We start from the raw sequence: 24,476 nt of genomic DNA, 5'->3' as shown, positions 1-24,476 counted from the left end.
TAATAACTATAAGAGTACTAGTCGAAGTTAGCATATCGACATTAAGTATTTAGCCATAAAAATGTGTGATAAGTGGTCATTAATCACGCAAACTGAATTGGGTGATCGCATATTTCGTGACTAAAGGCATGCCGCAACACAAATTCAAGGATCATAAAGTAAATGTGGGATTCAGTTAACCCATATGCAGTTTTTTATTTGTACAACCAAAAATTATTCAATGAAACTCTAATTTCGATATTTTCTCATATTTATGTGCACCTTAATTTCATCTGAGAAAATTATCGTAAGAGGACCTGAATAAACATAAGGGTTGGGGTTTATTCACTTAAGTACATTGTCACATAAAGTACATTGTTATATAATAAATATATCGTAATACATGGAAGATAATACTCGACTTATAATGAGGACATGTCGCTATGATTCGTATGTTTATTATATAATGAGGAACGTTTGGGTTTGAATGTTTTAGTTTAAATGCTGACCAAGTGGGAGAATATAAGAATATTTTTTATTTAAGGAAATATATTTCTATTTAAAGAAATAAATTTCTATTTAAGGAAATAAATAAATAATTGATTTTCTGATAAATGAATATTTTATATTCATTGAATCTGGACAAAATCAATTATATAATATTCTATATATGGTCAGATTTCTATATTCATTACCTGATTTGATTTCCTGAATTAATTGTCAAAATATTCTGACAATTAATGTGGCACAGATACTGATGGAGTATCTCACCTATAAATATAAGGTCTCGGTCTCCGAGCTCCTCACTCATTCTGTTCATAACAGTAAAATCCATCTAAAGAGAGTTGAGAGAGCGAGGAAGCCCGATTACCCACATCAATCGGTTTCTTTTGCAGATCATGCTTATGTGGGACTAAAGCTCAAAGATTCAATGGCTGGAGGTATATCGATCCTTTCATTGCATATATTATTGATATGATTACAGTTTGTTTTTCGCATTTCATATCATTTGTATATGCTATATTACATACACTATATATATAGTCTAACAAATTAAGCACATTGATGAGACTCTCAAAATACTTAAAAGCATTTGAATATGTCCTCTTGTTTAATTTTGTATCATCTTCTCAGCTGTAAATCGTTTTGCCATTGATGTAGACAAGTATATCAGTATGTATGATTTAATCTTATCTCATCTAAAACTAGAGCTGTCAATGTTTGAACCTTCTTTCGTATGTGAATAAATGCAATCATTTTCTGTTCAATGTGTAGTCAAGCAGATATTTTGGTGCAATTCATCAGGAACAAAAAATAAAAGTTGTTGCTAATGATTTATTTGTCTTTTTTCTTTTTAATCCTGCAAGGTAATGCCTTAGTCAACAGTTTGGCCAATCACATAGAGTTTTGACTTTTGAGGGTGGACACCAAATCTACCATGGCAGCCGGCAGAACTGTGTCCAAATGAGCTGCATGTATAGCTTGCTAATCCTAAGAGTACAACGTATGTGTTGTGTTTTGTTCCCTTTTAGTGGTCCTATTTGCCTTTGTTAACTACTATTGCAGACCATTGGACTGGCCAATCTGCAAGTAGCTGAATTCTGAATTCTGATCATTTTCATCTATTTCTACTATCTACTCTGGTTCCCAAGTAAACCGAAGTCTTTATTATTTTATTTGGGGGGTTGGGGATTTTAAAAGTCAATATTATTTAGATTTTACATTAATTTGTTGGATACACTACTATATAGTACATAATAAGCTTGGCTAAATCACTGCAGAGCCTTTTTGACTGCATTTTATGTATATGGTAACTTTATGTCAATCTTATCAGTTAAAATAGTCTCTACTACGGAATTTGCTAAGTGCTTCAGATACCCAGGTCTTTTTCTTCCAAGCGGTCCATCCCATTTCCTCACATATTTCATCATTGTGATTGACATTGTAAATAGAAATGCAGTTCCTCTTGTAAAACCTGGTGGTTCTCTTCATAACTTCCATCTCCTTAAGTGTTTTGTCAAGCATTGTTGGCACTCCCGGGAGCTTAAACTTCTTGTCCACCAATCGAGACAGCCACATGGAACGCATTTCTGATGAATGCAGGTTCGCAACAGTTTCGACATAGCCTATAAATCCCATGTTTGGGATCAAAGGATGGATAGTACCCCTGTAAAAAACAGAGAAAAGAAATTCAAAGATAAATAAACTTGTAACAAATATGAAACTCAATGTTCAACGTTTTCTTCCTTTTTATTTGTTTAACCTGTAGAGTGGTATGAGACCAGATGGATAGTCCACTAAGCTGCGGAATGACTCTGGCATGATAGCTTTAAGCTTTTTGTTTCCATCATAGCCAGTTGCAAGGATTACAACATCAACTTCAATTTTCGACTTATCTTCAAACTCGATTCCTTTTTCCCAGAACCACCAATTTGATGCTTTCTTAAAGACAATGTTTCCCTTATCAGCTTCTGGGATGAATTTTTCTGGTATAACAGCCATCTGGCAAGATGCATAGTCTTCCACAAAAGGGTGTTCTGGTTTTAGTCCATACTTCTCCAAGGGAAGTTTCCTTAGCAGATAAGATTCTATGAGCTTTGAAGCCACTTTCCTCTGTGTCAAGATGTATATATATACACATTCAATTAACATCACATCATCAATACATAAATATTTGAACTCTATACATTAGTTTCACAAAATTATTCAAGGGAATTGATTAAAGAATAGTTTGGTAATTATTACCAATAATGGAGAGAAAAGAGAGGAAAGGAGGAGCCTTAGAATGCTCTGGTTGGGCTTTTCAAGGGGGAACTGTAAAGACATTGTGGAATTGAAAAGGAAAAACGGCAAACCCCAAATCCAGTAATGGGGAACTGCCCAATGCAGAGTCCTTACTACCAATGTACATGGTTTCCCTTCTGATCCTATTGAACCCCACAAAACAAAAGGTTCAGTGTAATAATAATAATAATAATAATAATAATAATAATAATAATAATAGAATAAAAAGTAATAATATATTATCATCTCTTAGGTAAGTATGTACTTTGTCTTTATGCTTAAAATTTTATTACTTTCAAAAACAAAAATAGTCGACTTTTTGACTCATGATTTCAGGAGTTTAGAAAGAATGAAAGTAATACAAATGGGGGGTTGTTCGAAAGAATTCTTCATACGTGGTCAAATGTACTTGTAGTATATACATACGTAGACAAGGTCTTTCTCAGTGAATTAAACACTGCTAATTATGATTGATTATCTAATGATGGTTATATATTGCACATTTCTTCTTCTGCAAGTTATGATTTACAAAATATGTATATGTATAATTTATATATGTGGCAAAAATCAGAATTTGTATTTTTCTTCTATCTGATCTTTATCATCTGAATTTTTGTTGAGTCAAATAGGTACGTGCATATTTTTATTTTAAGAGAGGCTGACAGATTTTTTTTGCATGTAGCACCTTTCTCGATGTTATACTGTCAGTTCTATATAATTTAAGAAAATAATTTTTAAAAAATATCGTTAACTAATTATTGAGCGTCACCTATAAAAGATGTTGAGCACACTGCTAGTGCCCATTATAATGCTATCTCTAAAACATCGGTTTGTCTTTTCTAAATGGGGTACTCCTACTAAAAGCGTGGCACTAAAATTAAGATCAAAAGTAGTATATTTTCAAGCATTATTACAATGCACCAAGATATCTAATATGATATAATATTTTATAATTAGTTAGCAGTTTATTATAATATTTATTAAATTAAAATAACTAATATTGAATTGTATCATACCTTATAAAAATGTTACTCACTATAAAACCTTTAGCAATTCTGTTTCAATTTACAATATTATAAAAGAAAAATACTTTCCAAAAAATAAGAAAAGTGAAACTTTATTTCATGACTTTATATATAATCTAACCATATCATATACTGGTGTTTAAGAACAAACAGCATGCAAAAAAAAAATTCCTAACCATAACGTGGAAAACAAAGGTCATCTTTCATAAATATACAGATATATTTTTTTGTTTTTATTACTTTTTACAATAGTTCTATTTTTAGTCCAATTTTCTATTTCTTTTTCCACAATATCATATATGAAAGTCTAAAGATATCCTCATTTAAAAATATAATTGGATCGGAACTCATGAAACACTCAAAATAATATTAGTATAATATTGCATCGGAAGTTAGAAGGCTATTAATCAGAAATTTCTGCACATAATTCTCATGCGTTGGGAAAATATATATTGCATATTTTAGCGTGGTAAGTAGGTAGGTATAAGCAGGTCGGGCCGGTCCTAGATATAAGCGGCTTAAATTTGTATTCAAAGCCCAAAAAAGTTTATTTTTTTTTTTAAATTACACATTTTTTTTACTCATTTTAAAAAATATCACATTTTTTTAAATAAAGGTTCAAAAATATATTATTCTTCATGGCCCACTAAATTTCAAGACGAACTCTGAGTACACGTACCTTGGTTTTGTAGAGCACATTCCAAAGCCAAGTCGATAGCTGATTTCTTATAGCCAATAACAGAAACCTTCTTATCCTTAATGAGATCAGAAGTGGCATCTTTGTCAAGTTTGCAGTAATCAATTGTATGCAAAACTTTTCCTTCAAATATCTCAGGTCCCTTCTTCTCTGGAAACTCTGGCATCATCGCTACATCTCCATACCTTCCAATGCACATCACCACAAACTCGAAATTGTACAGCTGCCAAGATCCAATTATTATCATATTAGTTGTTATATTTTAATATAACAATATGTAGATTAAAATGTGGTAATATATGTTATTATATGAATAATATATATTAAGTGTTTAGTAAATAAATTGCGTAACATATGATTTATTTAATCTAATATTGTAACCTATACTTTGTAATATGGAGATGAGTTACAAGATTAATTATTTTTGTAACTTCTTTTGGTTGATCATATTTTTGTGTAATAAAAGAGATGTTACACAAAATTGATGATAGAATTCAAAATTATGATATATAGTTGTTACAAAATAGATTAATACTCATTTATGGGAGAGAAATGATCAGGTGTGTATTTTGAATTCTATGTGTGATCACCTAAACATTATAAAAAAAGGTCTTTTTTGATTTGAGAGAGATGAAGTTTTCTATCAAGAAAGCACATTTTTAGAAAACCCTAAGGCTTGATAATTCCTAAAGCTATTTCCTAAAGAGTTCCTGGAGATAGGGGAAATAAGCTTTTGGACAAAGGTGTAATACCTTGTTCAAATCGTGATGATCCCTACTATTTTACACTCAAGGTTGTAAGTGACTGATCTTTTTCTTCTTCATATTATATTACATGTATTGTAATCTTCCCTTTCTACCTTTCATATATATATGCAATATATGTAGTGTATATATGTGTATTGTGTAATATATATTTAATCAATCTTTTTTATTATCCTTGTATTATTTTTACAATTGAGTTGTATATATCTTAGTTTATCTTCCATTATAATAATATCTCTAACATATGTGACATGTACATATTTGAGTGCGTATATATATTTACATAATTTGGTCATACCCACATATGGTTTTAGACTTCTTTTTTTGACAAACATATGGTTTTAGACTTTGATTAATGAATATACAATCAATAATATGGCGTAGGCTGCTACCGCTCGTACGGTTTGTACGTATCGCGTTTGTGTAAAAAAGCAAGTAACGTTATATATATTTTGTTTGCTAGAGTGCCGTAACGTTACATATAATTGACCAATTCTTAGTTTTGCGATTAAAAAGGATTAATTATATGAGCATTAATTGGTATTATAGGTACCATATATGGTGTCCAAAATCATTCTGATTTAGCCTATTGTATGAAATTCGATAATGATTTAGACCAATAACAATATGCTACATCTTATGATGCTTCACACCATAAAATGTCCCTTAACATTCTCTATTTAATTATATACCTTAAAAAATGAATAAAGATCCATTTCCAAAAAAAAAAAAAACAAAATAAATTAAAGAAAATTTTATGGTACATCCCTAAAAATTGGTATACGCACAACATTTTTTTTTATATTTAAATCATTTTAATCTTTTTTTTATGCTAATGTATGTACATATAATAGTTATTTAAGGGGTAAACACTCATTTTGATATCCTATGTTTTGCTAAAATACATTTTTCATATCTTATGTTTTGAAAAATAATAAATTAGTACCTTTTGTAGTTTTTACTAAGTATGGATTTTGACAAAAATATTAGGAGTTTTTTTTATTTTAACACTTTAAAACAATTTTTTTCGTACTTGAAATTTCATACAGAAACTCTTATAGCAACCAACGTAGCAACTTAAATCGCAATATTAAAATCCATATAACAACTCACATATAAATTATCGGAGAAACTTAAACCGTAAATTTTCAAATTAAAATTTTAAAAAATAATATATAAAGTAATCTTCCAAAATATTATATTTAGTATGTCAAAGCAAGATTAATTCAAACAGTTAGCATGTTTTTTATATTTTTTTATTCCGTACCTATAACTGTTTGAGCCTAATTTATGGATATTATTATAAATTTTTTAAAATATACTTTATACATACTTATTTTGTGCCGTGTATTTTAAGGAAATAGAGCCACACTTGTATACTCAATCATCATATACATATATACTTTGTTATTTAAAAATCAATAGAACTTATTATTCATGGGAATATGCCTAATAATAGTATGATCACCTGATCAGATCCGATCATTTAAATTATTTCAAATTACAGAGGTGATTTTTATTGAAAACCAATATATATATATATAAAATATTCTCTATAAATATTAAAAATAAAATAATACGATAATATGGCTTATAGTATGTATAATTTATATTGATCACTATATATTTTATTAACTTCATGAATAAATATTGATATTGCTCTAGCTGCAATTTCATATATGGTGTAATAAAGGTGGTCATTCGATCCAATTCAACTTTTTTTTTTATCATTTGATCCAATTGATTCAGTAATTGTATTTGGAAAATCATTATCCGATCCAATCTAATTAGACCTCAAAATCTAATCCAGGATCAGTTTTTTAATTGGATATCCAATTACACACCTAAATTTCAATATTAACTTAAAAATATATATATAAAAAAATACGTAAAAACTAAGTATCACATTTTATTTAAATTTAATAATTTCTAAACATACTATTCTTACAAGTGTAATGTAGCTAAAAATTTTAAATAATTAAAATAACAATATTTTTAAATAATAAAATAGAACAAAATATCATTAAAATAAACACACAAAATAACGAAAAGTATTACAAATTCAACAAACAAACAAAAAAATTAATAAAAATATAATTAATATATATTTTAATATTTTTTATTATATAATTAGATTGGATTGATTTTTAATTGAATTTTGAAATTGACATCTAATCTAATTAAAATTTAACTTTTAGCATTTAATCTAATCCAATCGAAATATAATTAGATATCTATTTTTTTTTTATTAAATTGAATTTAATCGGTCAAATTAGATTAGATTAGAAAAAAAAGAGTGTCTTATTTTTTTTTCTTGAAATGACAGACTTTTTTTTAAATGGGTTGAAGACTTGAAGTGATAGATTTGGGGCGCGAGAAACATGATGACTCTCTCCTTTTTCTTTTCTTATTTTTTTAAAAAAAATAATAACATAATATTGACATGATGTATCTTTGTTGAGAATTGCTATACGGCACCGGAGGTGCCGAACACCACAATTAGGTGGCAGTCCACTTATGTCAAAATGTGGACAAAAAATTAATTTTATTTTAATTTTTATTTCTGTTTACTAAATTATATGGGCCCCACAATCAATTTTACTCTTTTCTATTCAATATAACCACACGCGCTTTTGGATATTTTTACATATTTCATCTCTTCGTCTTTTTCCTCTCTTTATTCTTCTTCTACAAGTTTTGCTATTGATCATCAATTCTATAATTCCACTGTAAGTGACTTGTTGATTATTATTTTTTTCTTTTTCTTTTGAAAATAATTATTTAGCTATTTTAGTTAATTTGTTTTTACTATTTTTTTATCTCATATATTTTGTATATTTAGATACTGAAGAAACCAAAATAAATTAATTACAAGTGGAGAAATTACATAAGAAAAAGTAAAAGTAAGAACTTTAAGATGTTTATCAATTTATTCATTGTAAAAATAAAAATTTTAAACTCATAATTAGTACGTATATTAATAAATGATTTTGTTTTAAGAATGTTTTATGGTCAATTATTTCGTGTATATATGTAGTTTTATTATTTTTTATATATATATGCCCATGATTGCATGAGATTATCTTTACACATTGTTTTATTTTTAATTATATGTTAATTAGTAATTAGTTAGCTATGTATCAACTTTTTTAAAGGAACATATACAGAGTTTCAAATGTCACTAGAAGAAGAAGATATTTGTTTGTCTAGTAATGAAGATATTAGTGAGAAAAAAGTTGAAAGCACAATGAAATATTTGAATGATAGTGTGGAAACACCTAAGATAGGAATGAAGTTTGATTCATTGGATGATTTGATTTTGTACTATAAATTATATGGAAACAAGAAGGATTTGGTGTTAAGAAGAAAACAAGTCGTAATTTAACACATGGAAAAATGAAATTTGTTTGTCTTTCATGTTCTTGAGATAGGAAATCTCAACTCAATAAGAAACAAAATTTTCTTATTCCTAATCCTCAAACAATATCGGATTACAAAGCAAGAATTAATGTGTACTTTGTATGAAGATAGGCAATGCAAAATTAATTTTTGTTATATGCTTGAGCATAATCATTGTCTAAGTCCTCATAAATCAAGATTGTATACATGCAATAAAGAAATAGGGATAGGAGCAAAAATAAAGTTAGAATTAAACGATCGTGCTAAGGTTATAGTGTGGCAAAAATTTCTAAACATTTGTAGTTGAAGTTGGAGGTCATGATAAAGTATCACTCTTATTAGAAAAAGATTGCAGAAATTTTGTTGGTAAAGCTAGGCATTTACGTTTGGGGGTTGGAGATGCTAAAGCCATTCATGATTATTTTATGAGTATGTAACCTAAGAATCTTGGCTTCTTTTACATGATAGGTTTAGATAATGATGGTAGAATCAAATATATATTTTGGGTAGATTCTTGGAGCAAAGCCTTATTTTAAGAGTTTGGTGATGATGTAGTTACATTTGACACAACATATTTGACAAATAAATATGATTTTCCATTTGCATTGTTTGTAGAAGTTAATCACCATGGGCACTCAATATTGTTGGGGTGTGGATTGTTATCAAATGCGGATACTAGTACATTTATTTGGTTGTTCAGCACATGATTTTATATACATGAATGAATGTGAATCACCTGCTATAATTACAGACCAAGACAAAGTAATGAAAAAGGCTATGGAAGTTGTATTTCTCGCAACTTGACATCGTTGGTGTTTATGGTATAATTACTGAAAAATATACCTGAAAATTTAAGGGGATACAATGCATATGAACAAATAAAGAATGCCTTGAAAATTGTGGTTTATGATTCCATAACAGTAGAAGAATTTGAAGAAAAATTTTATGAATGAGTTTAAACTTTCAAACAATGAGTGGTTAAGTGATTTGTTTAAGGAAAGACGTCGATGAGTTCCAACATTCGTGAAAAAAAATATTTTGGGTTGGTATGTAAAGTACTCATTGAAGACATCATTGAAGACATCATGAAGCAATTTGTTGAACAATATGACATTTCCTTGAGAGACAAAGTTGAAAAAGAAAATTTTACAGATTTCTAATTTTTTTAGCACACAAATCCCTTGTGTAACACAATTTGAGATAGAGAAGCAATTTCAAATGATCTATACTCATTCCAAGTATAAAGAATTACAAAATGAGCTAGTTGGGAAGATTTACTGTAATATTTCTTGTAATGGTGAAAAGGATGGGGTATTTGATGAGATTGAGACTTTATTTGTTGGAGGTATACAAAAAGAAAGGGTTTACACAGTTCAATTCAATAGAGAGACATGTGAGGTCAATTGTGCTTGTCGACTATTTGAATTTAAAGGAATTCTTTGTAAGCATTCATTGTCAATTTTAGTAAAAGAACACATCAAAAAGGTGCCAGAAAAGTATATTGTAGCACGATGGAGGAAAGATATAAAATGATATTACACAATGATCAATGTCAACCATAATGGTTATTGGAATGGAAATGTTGAAATCCAACGGTATGATAGTTGCAAAAGAAATTTTATGAAGTTGCTAATTGGGTTGTTGAATCTAATGAGAATTGTACAATGTTTTGGAATGTGATGAATGGATTGCCAATAAAAAGAAAAGATAGTGATAAGCAAGAAGATCATGTAATTCATAGTCCTAAAGTTGTACGAAGACATGAACGACCACCAAAAAAGCGTAAAATTTTTAAGTTGGAGAAAATTGTTTCTATGAAGAAAAAAGTGCCAGATAATAAGAAAGTCGACACCCATTGCAAAAGAATTAAGGTACTATTAATTTAAATATATTCTTTGACTTTTTCTTTTTATATTTTCTTAGACTAAAGTATTTTTTTTTTCTTTTCTTAAAGGTTTCAAATGAAGAAAGTATTGTAGATGATATTGCTACAAAAGGGAAAGATGTATCCACAATTTCTACTCAATGTATTACCCATGATTTATAAGAAAAAATGATCTTACAGGTAAACGATTATTTAAAATTTCTATTTTGAATTTATGTTTATATAAAAATATATTTCTACTAAAATTTTGAATTTAGGAACAACATATGGAAACAATGACACCTTATATATATCACTTCCAAATGAGTTAATAGATTTTAAACATTTGGATGGATCTTACTCGCAGTCTTTACAATCTTACTTTTATTGATCATATGTATAAGTTTCATTCTATTTTCCTTGTATATATTTGTAAGTATAGAATTGAAAAGCTAATTAATTAATTGTATTCTTGTCGTAATTAAGTAGGTCTTACTGTAAAGACCGCCTATGAATAGTACTTTGTATTATTAATTATTTAAGGTTTATGTATTAATAATTATGGAATGCATATTTTAGAAATATATTTTATATATCATATATGTTTTTATGCTATTTTATATTTAATTACCTAATTTCTGTGATTGTGTTCGGAAGCTGTGGAAAGCGACGTTGGGCCTAGAGAGTTGCGTTTTATAATTTAGATTATTATCGGAGTATTATTGTTAAATAGTGGAGGCGTTAGAATTTTCGGGGATTAGTATTTGACCATTTTACCCCTAATCTTGGAAAATATTTAAGTTTGATTTAAAGGGTAATTTAGTCTTTTTTTAGGTGTGGATTAGTGGCTGCCCTACCTTTTGACACCTAGCCTTTTAATGAGTTCAGCAAAGGATTAGATAAATCCTTTTCATTTGAAAATTAAGGAAGTGTGAGAAAAAGCCAAAATTGAGGAAATTCATTCCATTTCCTCTCTTTCTTTGTTCGGCCAGCCTAGACCAGAAGGAAATTCAGTTCTTCTTCTTTGTTTTGCTGCAATCAACTAGGGAATCAAGCACTCTTGAAGCTAAGGTAAAATCCTAGAACCCTAGAACATGTTTATTTAAGTTTTCTTCTTAGTTTGAGCTTGTGTTTTGAGTGATAGTGGCTGTTTTGATTTGAAATGCTTAGGGATCAAATTCTAGGTTTGGTTTGGGTTAATTAAGGTTTATAACAACTGATTTGGGTGGTTGATTTAGGTGTTGTGTTAATTTGAGCATGAAAACCTTAATTTAGGTCTTTAATGGCATATCTTGACTTAGTGGTTATTTCTGGGATTTGTTGGTTGGAAAACGTTGTAAATACAGTATGCAGGTGTTCTGGAAATTTTGGTGAAGTTTGGTTGGATTTTGAGGTCAAGGGGGAGATTTTTCGGGTTCCCAGCACAGAACAGAACCGGAATTCCGGTTCTGGGGGACCTGTGGCAACCGGTCGACCGGTTGGTGACCCAGAACCGGACTTCCGGTTGGGAACCGGCCTGCCGGTTGGGGCTTTTTCCCGAACTCTAGTTTTTCCCGTTTTTAGGTGTTTTAGGGTATTAGCATCCTTTTCATCGATAGGGTTAAGCTTAGTTTGTATTTTAAATCCCCGATATGTATTTTAGCGAGTCTCTCATCGGTTTTTGAACATTATGGTTTAGGGCCCTGTTAAACGTCGAGCTGCACTTCCACTCAGGCTGACCGGCACACTTGAGCACGGAACGAGGTAAGATAGCGTAAGAATATATATATAAATGTTTATGCTTGTTTTGGATGTTAATATAATTACGGTGTTACCGTCACGAGTACCCTGGGTACGTCGTGTTCGTGGTACAACACTTAGTAAATTCTCGGGAGTACAATTAGGGCTCTACCAACACAAGTACAAAGTTGGTACTTTAGTGCATATGGTACAGTAGTCGTACTACCCTTAAGAACGTTCTTAATCATTTGGTGAGCTTCGTAGTTAAGCTCAGGGCAGCTTAACCATAAAGCTGGTCACGTGTTACTTTTATTTAATTCTTGCATATCTTACTGAGTCTGTTGACTCATCAGTTTGCTACCTTGTGTAGGTAAAGGAAAAGCAAAGCTGGAGGAACAGTGAGGCGGAACTCGGCATGATTGTACATATCGCGGCAGTGCAACCTGGAGGGTTTCGGTTTATTAATATTTTGGAGTCTGTATTTTGAGGGTGCTTGTCCGCTAAATTTTAAAAAAAAAATATATGTGTATATGTACATATTAGTAAAATACTTTAAACTAGTATTTTGATACTCGGGATCCCGATCCTTATAATTATTAAATATATTAATTAAGAAAATTTAGACTTCGAGTAATATTATTATTTTTATAAAATACGGGCGTTACAGTTTGGTATCAGAGCCACTGGGTTGTTCACTGAAGACCGTCAAGATATGTACAATCAAGGCCAGTGTCGAGTTCAACTCACGGTTCCGTAAGCTTTATTCCTGTTTGCGAACTATTTTAAGATATGTTGTGTTATATATATATGATTAAATAAGATGTTTTAAATTTTAATTGCGGTCTTGAAAGTATTTTGACCACTGTCTGACCTACGTGCCTTGTGGGTTCGCAGGCTAAGTCCTAAATAATGGACGACCAGCGAAACGTTAGAAGGCAGGGTGAATTGGTTGAGACCGGAGGTGGTCGGGGTGGTAGAAATCCCCAAAACCCCCGTGGTCGCGGTAGAGGCCGCGGTCGAGTTCCGAGAGGTGGACAGGAGAATCCACCTCAGGCCCCTGTTGATTGGGAACAAAGGTTTGCTGAAATGCAAACTAGAATTGAGCAACAAGAAGAAGAGATCCGGCGACTCAGGCAACGGGATGCCCCTGTTGAGCCTCCCCTGCAACCGCCTGTTGCGGTTCCTGTAGTCCCTGCGGTGCCAGCTGAGCAACATGTTGCTGGTAACCGCATGGAGCCTTTGTATGAGAGGTTCAGAAAACAAGCGCCTCCAGTATTTCTGGGAGGCCCTGATGTTTTAAAGGCGGAGCAGTGGTTGACTGTTATTGAGAAAATATTGAACTTTATGGGAGTAGCCGGAAATGATAGGGTGGCATGTGCCACGTTCCAATTTCAGGAGGATGCCCTGATTTGGTGGGAAATGGTATCCCTCACTAGGGATGTGACTAGAATGACCTGGGAAGAGTTTCGAGAATTGTTTAATGCCAAGTATTACAACGAGGCGGTCCGCAGTGCAAAGCGGAAGGAATTTATTGAGTTGGTACAAGGTGAGAGTATGTCAGTGACTGAGTATACCACCAAGTTTGACCGCTTGGCCAAGTTGGCCTCCGGAATTGTACCAACAGATTTCAGCAAGAAAGAAAAGTATTTGGCTGGGCTGAATGCCAAAATCAGACATGACCTGGTTATTACAACAAGTGATACCACAACCTATGCAGAAATGGTTGATAAGGCTCTTCGAGCTGAAGGAGCAGTTAAATTTTTACAAGAAACCCGAGAGTCATCTGGTGTTGGTAGGCCTACTACTCTCCCTATGTCAGGTCCTGAAAAAGAAAGTGGGGGTTCTACTCTTGAGCAGAGGAAAAGAACTTTTCCATCTTCGGGAAGTTCAGGGCAAGGAAAAACGTTTCGAGGAAACCAGAATAGAGGAGGACGTCAGACTTATTCTTATCCTGAGTGCCCGCGTTGTAAGAAACATCATCCCCGGGCTTGTAACCGGAGAGCCTGTTTTCAGTGTGGTTCGGTGGGACATCTCAGGAAAGACTGTCCTCAGTTGAGGAAAGAAGAACCGAAGCCCGAGGTCAAACCTGTACCTGCACCTGCTCGTGTCTTTGCTATAACTCAGGCTGATGCTGCTGCCAGTCCTTCAGTAGTTGCAGGTCAGCTTCTAATCAATGGTTTTGCTTATACTGTTTTATTTGATTCGGGTGCTACTCGGTCTTATGTGTCATCAAGACTTCTTGATCAGTTTGATAGACCTAGTGATATTCTTGAGACGGGGTTTGGAACCCTGTTGCCTAATGGAGAATTAATTATTTCAAGAAAGTGGATTAGGTCAGTAATAATTAGAATTGAAGGTAGAGAATTGAGTGCTGATCTCGTGGAGTTACCATTGTCCGAATTTGATATTATACTTGGTATGGACTTTTTGTCCAAATACTCTGCTAGTATTGATTGTAAACGGAAAATGGTGACTTTTGAACCAGAAAATGAGGAACCTTTTGTTTTTGTTGGCTCGGTCCAAGGTTCTCGTGTCCCTAGTATCTCAGCGTTGAAAGCTAGGGATTTATTACGAGATGGATGTGTTGGTTTTCTGGCAGTGGTAGTGGATTCCAGTAAACCTGTGTTACTTGGACCAGAAGAAGTTAAAGTGGTTAAGGAATTTCTGGATGTATTTCCAGAGGAGTTGCCGGGATTACCACCTCAGCGGGAGATAGATTTCATCATTGATTTAATTCCTGGAGCGGAACCTGTTTCAAAGGCACCCTACCGAATGGCACCTGCTGAATTAAAAGAACTAAAGATACAACTCCAGGGGATGTTGGATCTAGGGTTTACTCGGCCTAGTGTGTCACCTTGGGGAGCCCCTGTGTTATTTGTGAAGAAGAAAGATGGAACTCTTCGTATGTGTATTGATTATCGGGAGCTGAATAAGTTAACCATTAAGAATAAATATCCTCTGCCCAGAATTGACGATTTGTTTGACCAACTTCAGGGCAAGACTGTATTCTCTAAAATTGACTTGAGGTCTGGGTATCATCAATTGAGAATTCGAGAAGAGGATATCCCGAAGACAGCTTTCCGGACCAGGTATGGTCACTATGAATTCTTGGTTATGTCTTTTGGGTTAACAAATGCACCGGCAGCTTTTATGGATCTCATGAATAGGGTATTCAAGGATTTCCTCGATAATTTTGTGATTGTATTTATCGATGATATTCTTGTGTACTCTCGGTCAGAAGCGGAGCATGAGCAACATCTTCGAATGGTTTTGCAGCAACTTAGAGATCATAAACTCTATGCAAAGTTCAAAAAGTGTGAGTTTTGGCTGTCACAAGTGTCTTTTCTGGGGCATATTGTTGGAAAAGATGGAATTATGGTTGATCCAGGAAAGATCGAAGCGGTGAAGAATTGGCCTAGACCTAAAACAGTCACTGAAATTCGAAGTTTTCTAGGTTTAGCGGGTTATTATCGACGTTTTGTGGAAGGATTTTCCAAAATTGCGATGCCGTTATCCGAGTTAACTAGGAAGAATCAGCGATTTATATGGTCAGATAAGTGTGAAAAGAGTTTTCAAGAGCTGAAGCAACGATTGATTACAGCTCCTGTTCTAGCCTTGCCTTCTGATCAAGAAAAGTTTGTGGTGTATTGTGACGCTTCAAGGCAGGGTTTAGGCTGTGTGTTGATGCAAGCAGATAAAGTCATAGCTTATGCTTCTCGGCAACTGAAAGATTATGAGCATCGTTACCCAACTCACGACCTAGAACTTGCAGCAGTGGTGTTCGCCTTGAAAATTTGGCGACATTACTTGTATGGTGAAAGGTGTGAGATCTATACTGACCACAAGAGTCTCAAGTATTTCTTCACTCAGAAGGATTTGAATATGAGACAGAGAAGGTGGTTAGAATTGGTGAAGGACTATGACTGCGAAATCCTGTATCATCCTGGAAAGGCAAATGTTGTAGCTGATGCCTTAAGTAGAAAAGGACCTGATCAGATATCCAACATGATTATGATTTCCTCTCAGCTAGCCTCGGAAATGACTAGAGCAAACATTGAGTTAGTAACTGAGAAACTATTCAATCTGACACTTCAGTCAGATTTGCTGGAAAGAATCAGAAGGGCTCAGTTAGAAGATTCAGAATTGATTAAAATTCGAGAAGATGTCTTAGCAGGCAAAGCTAAGGACTTCTCCATTTCTGACAATGGAATGTTGTTGTTTAAAGCACGGGTGTGTGTCCCAGATTTCAGTGAGCTTAAAAAAGAAATTTTAGAAGAAGCTCATACTACCCCTTACTCATTACATCCAGGAACCACCAAAATGTATCAAGATTTAAAGCCCTATTTCTGGTGGTATGGGATGAAGAGGGATGTAGTGGACTATGTCACTAAATGCTTAACCTGTCAGCAAATTAAAACTGAGCATCAACGACCGGCGGGGTTACTTCAGCCATTAACACTTCCGGAATGGAAGTGGGAAGACATTGCGATGGACTTTGTGGTTGGCTTGCCTAGAACCACAGGAATGTACGACTCAGTTTGGGTTGTGGTGGATCGTTTTACAAAGTCAGCACATTTCTTACCTGTTAAGGTAACCTATTCAGTGGATCAGTATGCTGATTTGTATGTGAAAGAAATTCTCCGTCTTCATGGAGTACCGAAGTCAATCGTTTCAGATAGGGATCCTAAATTTACCTCAAAGTTTTGGGTGAGTTTACAAAAGGCTATGGGAACTAATTTGAAATTCAGCACAGCCTTTCATCCTCAAACAGATGGGCAATCTGAACGAACCATCCAAATACTCGAAGACCTGTTACGAGCTTGTGTCATGGATTTTGGAGGGTCATGGATTAAGTATTTGCCTCTGATTGAATTCTCCTATAATAATAGCTATCAAAGTACCATAGGAATGGCTCCCTATGAGCTGCTCTATGGAAGAAAATGTCGTTCCCCAATTCATTGGGACGAAACAGGAGAACGGAAATACTTGGGCCCTGAATTAGTTCAGAAGACAAATGAAGCAATAGACAAGATCAAAGCTCGAATGCTTGCTTCACAAAGCAGGCAGAAAAGTTATGCAGACCCCAAGCGGCGGGATGTTACATTCCAACCTGGTGATCATGTCTTTTTACGAGTATCCCCGATGAAGGGAGTCAAACGTTTTGGAAAGAAAGGTAAATTGAGCCCTAGGTTCATTGGACCTTTTGAAATTCTGGAAAAAGTTGGGCAAGTTGCTTATAGGTTAGCCTTACCTCCAGCATTATCAGCAGTGCATAATGTATTTCATATCTCCATGCTAAGGAAGTATGTGTCTGATCCAAAGCATGTTCTAAGTTACGAAGCATTGGAATTGCAATCTGATTTATCATATGACGAACAACCGGTGCAAATTCTGGATAAAAAGGAAAAGGTTCTCCGAACCAAAACCATATCATTGGTCAAGGTACTTTGGAGAAACAGTAAAGTGGAAGAAGCCACTTGGGAATTGGAATCTGAGATGAGAGCCCAGTATCCTGAGTTATTCAGGTAGATTTCGGGGGCGAAATCCTTTTAACGGGGGGATAATTGTAAAGACCGCCTATGAATAGTACTCTGTATTATTAATTATTTAAGGTTTATGTATTAATAATTATGGAATGCATGTTTTAGAAATATATTCTATATATCATATGTGTTTTTATGCTATTTTATATTTAATTACCTAATTTCTGTGATTGTGTTCGGAAGCTGTGGAAAGCGACGTTGGGCCTAGAGAGTTGCATTTTATAATTTAGATTATTATCGGAGTATTATTGTTAAATAGTAGAGGCGTTAGAATTTTCGGGGATTAGTATTTGACCATTTTACCCCTAATCTTGGAAAATATTTAAGTTTGATTTAAAGGGTAATTTAGTCTTTTCCTAGGAGTGGATTAGTGGCTGCCCTACCTTTTGACACCTAGCATTTTAATGAATTCAGCAAAGGATTAGATAAATCCTTTTCATTTGAAAATTAAGGAAGTGTGAGAAAAAGCCAAAATTGAGGAAATTCATTCCATTTCCTCTCTTTCTTTGTTCGGCCAGCCTAGACCAGAAGGAAATTCAATTCTTCTTCTTTGTTTTGCTGCAATCAACTAGGGAATCAAGCACTCTTGAAGCTAAGGTAAAATCCTAGAACCCTAGAACATGTTTATTTAAGTTTTCTTCTTAGTTTGAGCTTGTGTTTTGAGTGATAGTGGCTGTTTTGATTTGAGATGCTTAGGGATCAAATTCTAGGTTTGGTTTGGGTTAATTAAGGTTTATAACAACTGATTTGGGTGGTTGATTTAGGTATTGTATTAATTTGAGCATAAAACCTTAACTTAGGTCTTTAATGGCATATCTTGACTTAGTGGTTATTTCTGGGATTTGTTGGTTGGAAAACGTTGTAAATACAGTATGCAGGTGTTCTGGAAATTTTGGTGAAGTTTGGTTGGATTTTGAGGTCAAGGGAGATTTTCGGGTTCCCGGCACGAACGAACCGGCGGTTCTGGGGGACCTGTGGCAACCGGTCGACCGGTTGGTGACCCAGAACCGGACTTCCGGTTGGGAACCGGCCTGCCGGTTGGGGCTTTTTCCCGAACTCTAGTTTTTCCCGTTTTTAGGTGTTTTAGGGTATTAGCATCCTTTTCATCGATAGGGTTAAGCTTAGTTTGTATTTTAAATCCCCGATATGTATTTTAGCGAGTCTCTCATCGGTTTTTGAACATTATGGTTTAGGGCCCTGTTAAACGTCGAGCTGCACTTCCACTCGAGTGGCCAGGCACACTTGAGCACGGAACGAGGTAAGATAGCGTAAGAATATATATATAAATGTTTATGCTTGTTTTGGATGTTAATATAATTACGGTGTTACCGTCACGAGTACCCTGGGTACGTCGTGTTCGTGGTACAACACTTAGTAAATTCTCGGGAGTACAATTAGGGCTCTACCAACACAAGTACAAAGTTGGTACTTTAGTGCATATGGTACAGTAGTCGTACTACCCTTAAGAACGTTCTTAATCATTTGGTGAGCTTCGTAGTTAAGCTCAGGGCAGCTTAACCATAAAGCTGGTCACGTGTTACTTTTATTTAATTCTTGCATATCTTACTGAGTCTGTTGACTCATCAGTTTGCTACCTTGTGTAGGTAAAGGAAAAGCAAAGCTGGAGGAACAGTGAGGCGGAACTCGGCATGATTGTACATATCGCGGCAGTGCAACCTGGAGGGTTTCGGTTTATTAATATTTTGGAGTCTGTATTTTGAGGGTGCTTGTCCGCTAAATTTTAAAAAAAAAAATATATGTGTATATGTACATATTAGTAAAATACTTTAAACTAGTATTTTGTTACTCGGGATCCCGATCCGTATAATTATTAAATATATTAATTATGAAAAATTTAGACTTCGTATAATATTATTATTATTATAAAATACGGGCGTTACACTTACATTGAGCGATGGAATGCCGCACCAAGCAACTTCAAGCCAAACAATGTATTACCAAGACCCAAAGATTAATTTCTCATGATCATCCTAAAGATATATAATAATATGTACCGAAGCCTATATATCTTATGACTGTGGGAGATGTTATTATGCAGTAATACTCCACGTATATTTTTTAGAATGATGTCAATTCCAAAACTTTATGAACATTATATATAAATTTGTTATTTAGTAGTATAGTTTACTTTTCAATGACTACTTTAATATGTATTTTATAGGGAGTTATGCATTTGATAGAGAAGGTCAAGGTTCTTGTCACTGTCGAAAAATGAAAATATTTATTATCTTAACAATTTTATGTGAATAATTTTATTTACACTTTAAAAATATATAAATATATTTTATTTTTATAATTTTTATTTTATATAAAATATATCTCAAATTATATTAATTTTTATATGAATGCAATTTTGATTTTTCGGAAAATCTTTAGTCTAAAATCATAAATAACAAAATGAAAAAGTAAAAATTATAAAAATACAATATACATGTATTGAAAAATAAAATAATGAATTTTTTTTAATATTAAGCATTTAATATAAAAATACTAAAAAGTTTGAGAATTTTTTTTTAAGAAGAATGTTTGAGATTAAAAAAGTAATAAAAAGAATTTGATGTAAAGAAAAAAATTAAAAAAGAATTAAAAAATATGTAAAAAGAATGAAAATTATGTAAACATGGATAAACATTTAAATATTAAAAAAAATGTTGAAAAATAATTTATTGGCAGATGGTGCGCGTGGGCTTATTATTTAGATGGGAAGGGTCAAAATGGTTGTGGGTCCCATATTATTAATAAAAAAATATTATAAATAAATTTTGTATTAAGTCACTGTTAGGTAGTTGTGGTGTTCGGCACCGCACTTCTGGTGCCGCGTAGCAATTCTTATCTTTTTTTTTTTTCAATAATTTATTTTAAATTGTACAGAGTTTTTTTTTGTTTCTTGACAAAGTTTACAAAGCTATTTTTTTTACACTGATTATATGACTAAAATAAAATGTAATTTATTAGTTTTTTTTTTTAAAAGAAAAATAATTAATAAATTTTGTAATTAGAAAAAAATTGATATGCCAATCAAATTTAATAGGCTACTAAAAAGTAATTTGTTTAAGATACTAAAAAGTATTTGATTATTTCATATACTTTGTTCTTGGATAGTATTCTAAATAAATTAATTTTATCAAACTATTTTATTAAGTTTTTTAAAAAAATTAAAAGACAAACTGGTATCTTTTTTTGTTTTGTTTTATTTTATTAAATAAAATAGTATCTTAAATATCACAAAGTTATATCACCAAAAAAGAATAATACTAATTTTGTTAATAAATAATTTTATAATTTATTATATTTTCTATCAACTTAGTACACTTTTAATCAAGTTTCAAAGTAATACAAAAAATGTTAAATAAATAAATAAATAACAACGTAATTGCATCTTATCTTAACTAACAAAACACACATAATAACATTAAATTAAAATTATAATTTAAAAAGTAATTAATCTAAAAAAATAACAATAATTACCTTGAAAAATAATTATTATTCTTAAATTCAAATAATTAATGGTACGATCAATTTTTGTAATAGATAAGAGAGAGAATGAAATAAAAATAAAAAATAAAAATTGATTGACGCACGCAAAAGAAAGTTTAGTATGACATAAGAAAAGAAAAAAAGAGGCTGACGCAAGTAAAAAGGGAATGTCAAATGTTTTTACGGTAAAGAAAATAGTTAGAGTTATTTATTTTTTGAATTTCTTTCTAATATTTTTGGCATCGAGACAATTTTATTTTTTTATATGAAAATGTTTGTATTAAGACGTGCGTGTTACAAATTTTTGAAAAAAAGAACTCAAAATAATTTAACATATAAAAACAAGATCTAAAGGTAATTGATTAATTTAACCAGATTAGTTTAAACTGTTAACTTTAATGAAAAAAAAACCGTTAATTAATAATTTTCTTTAAATAATTATATTTAATATAAAAAGATATACTTTTTAATTTTAATATATATGGTATCATGTGTTAAATAATGTATGCATATAATTTAGTTATATGTTTTTAGTTTTTCTTTTGTTTTTATATATATTTTTAGTTATATAATTAAAATTTTTTATTTTATTTAATAAATAATATTATTTTTATTAAAAAAATATTAATTTAAATACTATTTATATATAAAATTTATTATTAATTATAATTTTAATTGAACCGTAATATTCTTAATTTTATATTACTTTTCATTATTTTTTTAAAAAATTATTAATCATACATTTTTTTATAGTACTGGAAAGTTTTTTTTTTTTTTTTTTTTTTGCAAGTACAATAGGTAAGAGCGTCATCACAATATTGATTGGGCAAATAATAGAAATATATTTTCCATTTTATTGTTAAAAATGAAAACGATGGATTTGGTAAAAGAAAATAATAATAGACAAACATTCTTTTAAATATATGTAATGTTTATTAAAAAAATCTAAAAAAAAAATAAACACCTACTCATATAGTTACATTTAATATAACATACCTGAATTTCGTCCGAGTTGTTGGTCTGGACAGCAACTTCCCAAACGGGGTGACCCGAGAGGAGGCTGCCATATTCTTCCGGTGTATCCATTTTGTCAGTGGTAGTTTTTCCGCCCAGGTAGCGGAGCGCCACCACCTTAGAATTGAACCTTACGCATTTGAGGACGTCAAATTGGCGGGCGTAGGAGTTGAGGTAATCCAAGACCTCTAGGTGGGAAGGAAAGCTAAACTCCTTTTTCACTGCAGCAGCAGGCCATGGGAAATCCGAGAACTCGTAGTCTTTGTAAGTCGATTGGAGGTTAGTGGAGCTGTAGCAGCAATGGCTCCACACCCCTCCAATCGTATCAGTCCCTTCAAATACAATGGGATCATGGTGTCTCAGCTGTTTGGCTGCTGCAATACCACTAACTCCAGCTCCAATTATCCCAATTTTGGTAAAAATAGGAGAAGTAGGAGCCATTTTTGGAGAATTTATTTAGTAATGACGTCTGGGTTGGAATTGGGGTGGGATTTTGTTGTGAGAGCATTGTGATATATATAGGAGTTGCATGAGAGTTTTGGGTACGTGAAACAATATTTCACGTGTTGGTGAAAGTGTTGGAATAATCAATAATGTATAAGAGAATTAATGATAGGTTGGTGCATTTGAACATAAAAATGAGGCTAATTAGGAATTTTTTTCCAAACTTTGACATGTACTAAATTATGTTTCGTGAATTTTTTTTGCCGTTAAAAATTTTCTCTAAACTATTGAGATTGTTAAATTTAAGGACGTACTTTTGTATAATTTTAGTTAAAAAATTATGACATGGATGAAAGTTCAGAGGCATGATTTAGTACATATCAAAGTTTAAGAGGCATGATTTGATAGATTTCAAAGTCTGGAAGCATGTTTTAGTACATAAACAATCACTGAAACAGTAAAATTGAATGAAATTAGACAAAAATTCTTAAATCTAACAATCTCAATAGTTCAGGGGGAATTTTTAATGGTAAAAAAAGTTCAAAGAGCATGATTTGGTACATGTCAAAGTTCGGGGAAAAAAATCTTAATTAACCTAAAAATTATTAGTTAATTACAAATTATTAGTCAATTACATATTATTACGTTCTATACCTGTCAAAAAATAATACTTATTATATTATTATAATTGATCAAATTAATTAAAATGTATATTATATTTATTAGAAAAAAAAAGATAGCAATTTCGTAAGGCATGTTGTCATTTCGACATGGCAATTTCTTTTAGCCCAAATAATATTGATGCCTTGCGTTAGGAAGCCGACTTCAAAAATAAGTTTTAGTCTTAAAAGTAATAAATTAGGCGTATCTTATTTGAATCAATACGGTTTTTCTTTTTTATCATATTATTATAATTATTTGGTATGGCAGTTCATTTTCCTTATCTATATCTTTTATGAGTAGTTTTGCTTAAGTTGGTTGTTTACTTGGCCTCAATTAGCTTGTTTAAATTTTTAAAAATAATATAATCATAATATTAATAAGCAGTGGACTTTTTTGTAATTACTCATATTCTAAGTTTGTATATTTTTTAGTTTGACGAAAAACTTAGTTGGAAATCCCGAGTGTATATATGAAGTAAAACAATAATACCTTGATATTTGGTTAAACTATATATATTAAGCAGTTTAGTATGCTCTATAAAAGTTACATTGTATTAAATAATAAATAATATTTTATAAAAGTGAGAAAAAAGACAAATGAAGAAAATGAAAGAGAGATGAGCACAATCATTTTATATATTGGATCTAAAGTACAAAATTTGCGGACTACGTATAAGCCAGACGGGACAGTCGTCTCTAAAAAAAGTCAGAAAAAAAAATATATTTTAGTTAGTTACTATTTATATTTATAATAAAAGATATATTTATAAATATAATATTAACTTTGTAATAATTAAGTTACTTAACATATAGATTAGAAGACAAGGATTCTAATCCCACCAAAAGCATATTTTTTTTTTTCTTTTTAAGTTTACTTTTGCCCTCCTCACTTACCCCAAAAAAAATAGGCCCCTCTCACTTTATTCTAGGTCTGCCAGTGTTTGTTACAATAGTTGTGGAAGACTCAGCTGGATGAAGAGTTAGTTACAACTGAATTTCTAACTAACGATCTATCCTAGCAAATATTATGTTCGGATAAATTATATCAATTATTACGATCAAAATGTTTAATACAAGGTATTAT

General features: G+C 31.9%; 1 protein-coding gene across 1 annotated transcript; it reads right to left on the bottom strand.

The window, feature by feature from the left end:
- Positions 1 to 1,631: 1,631 nt before the first annotated feature.
- Positions 1,632 to 22,944, bottom strand: LOC115706675 (probable flavin-containing monooxygenase 1). Its single transcript, XM_061105770.1, has 5 exons — positions 22,269 to 22,944; positions 4,468 to 4,708; positions 2,725 to 2,906; positions 2,243 to 2,592; positions 1,632 to 2,146 (listed from the first exon to the last, which is right to left on the bottom strand). The coding sequence occupies exons 1-5, from the start codon at positions 22,725 to 22,727 to the stop codon at positions 1,810 to 1,812; spliced, it is 1,569 nt and encodes a 522-aa protein (XP_060961753.1). The 5' UTR covers positions 22,728 to 22,944; the 3' UTR covers positions 1,632 to 1,809.
- Positions 22,945 to 24,476: the final 1,532 nt, after the last annotated feature.

This window comes from Cannabis sativa, chromosome 1 (genome assembly GCF_029168945.1).
Source record: "Cannabis sativa cultivar Pink pepper isolate KNU-18-1 chromosome 1, ASM2916894v1, whole genome shotgun sequence".
NCBI classification, from domain to species: Eukaryota; Viridiplantae; Streptophyta; class Magnoliopsida; order Rosales; family Cannabaceae; genus Cannabis; species Cannabis sativa.
This window is presented reverse-complemented; position numbering and strand designations above follow the sequence as displayed.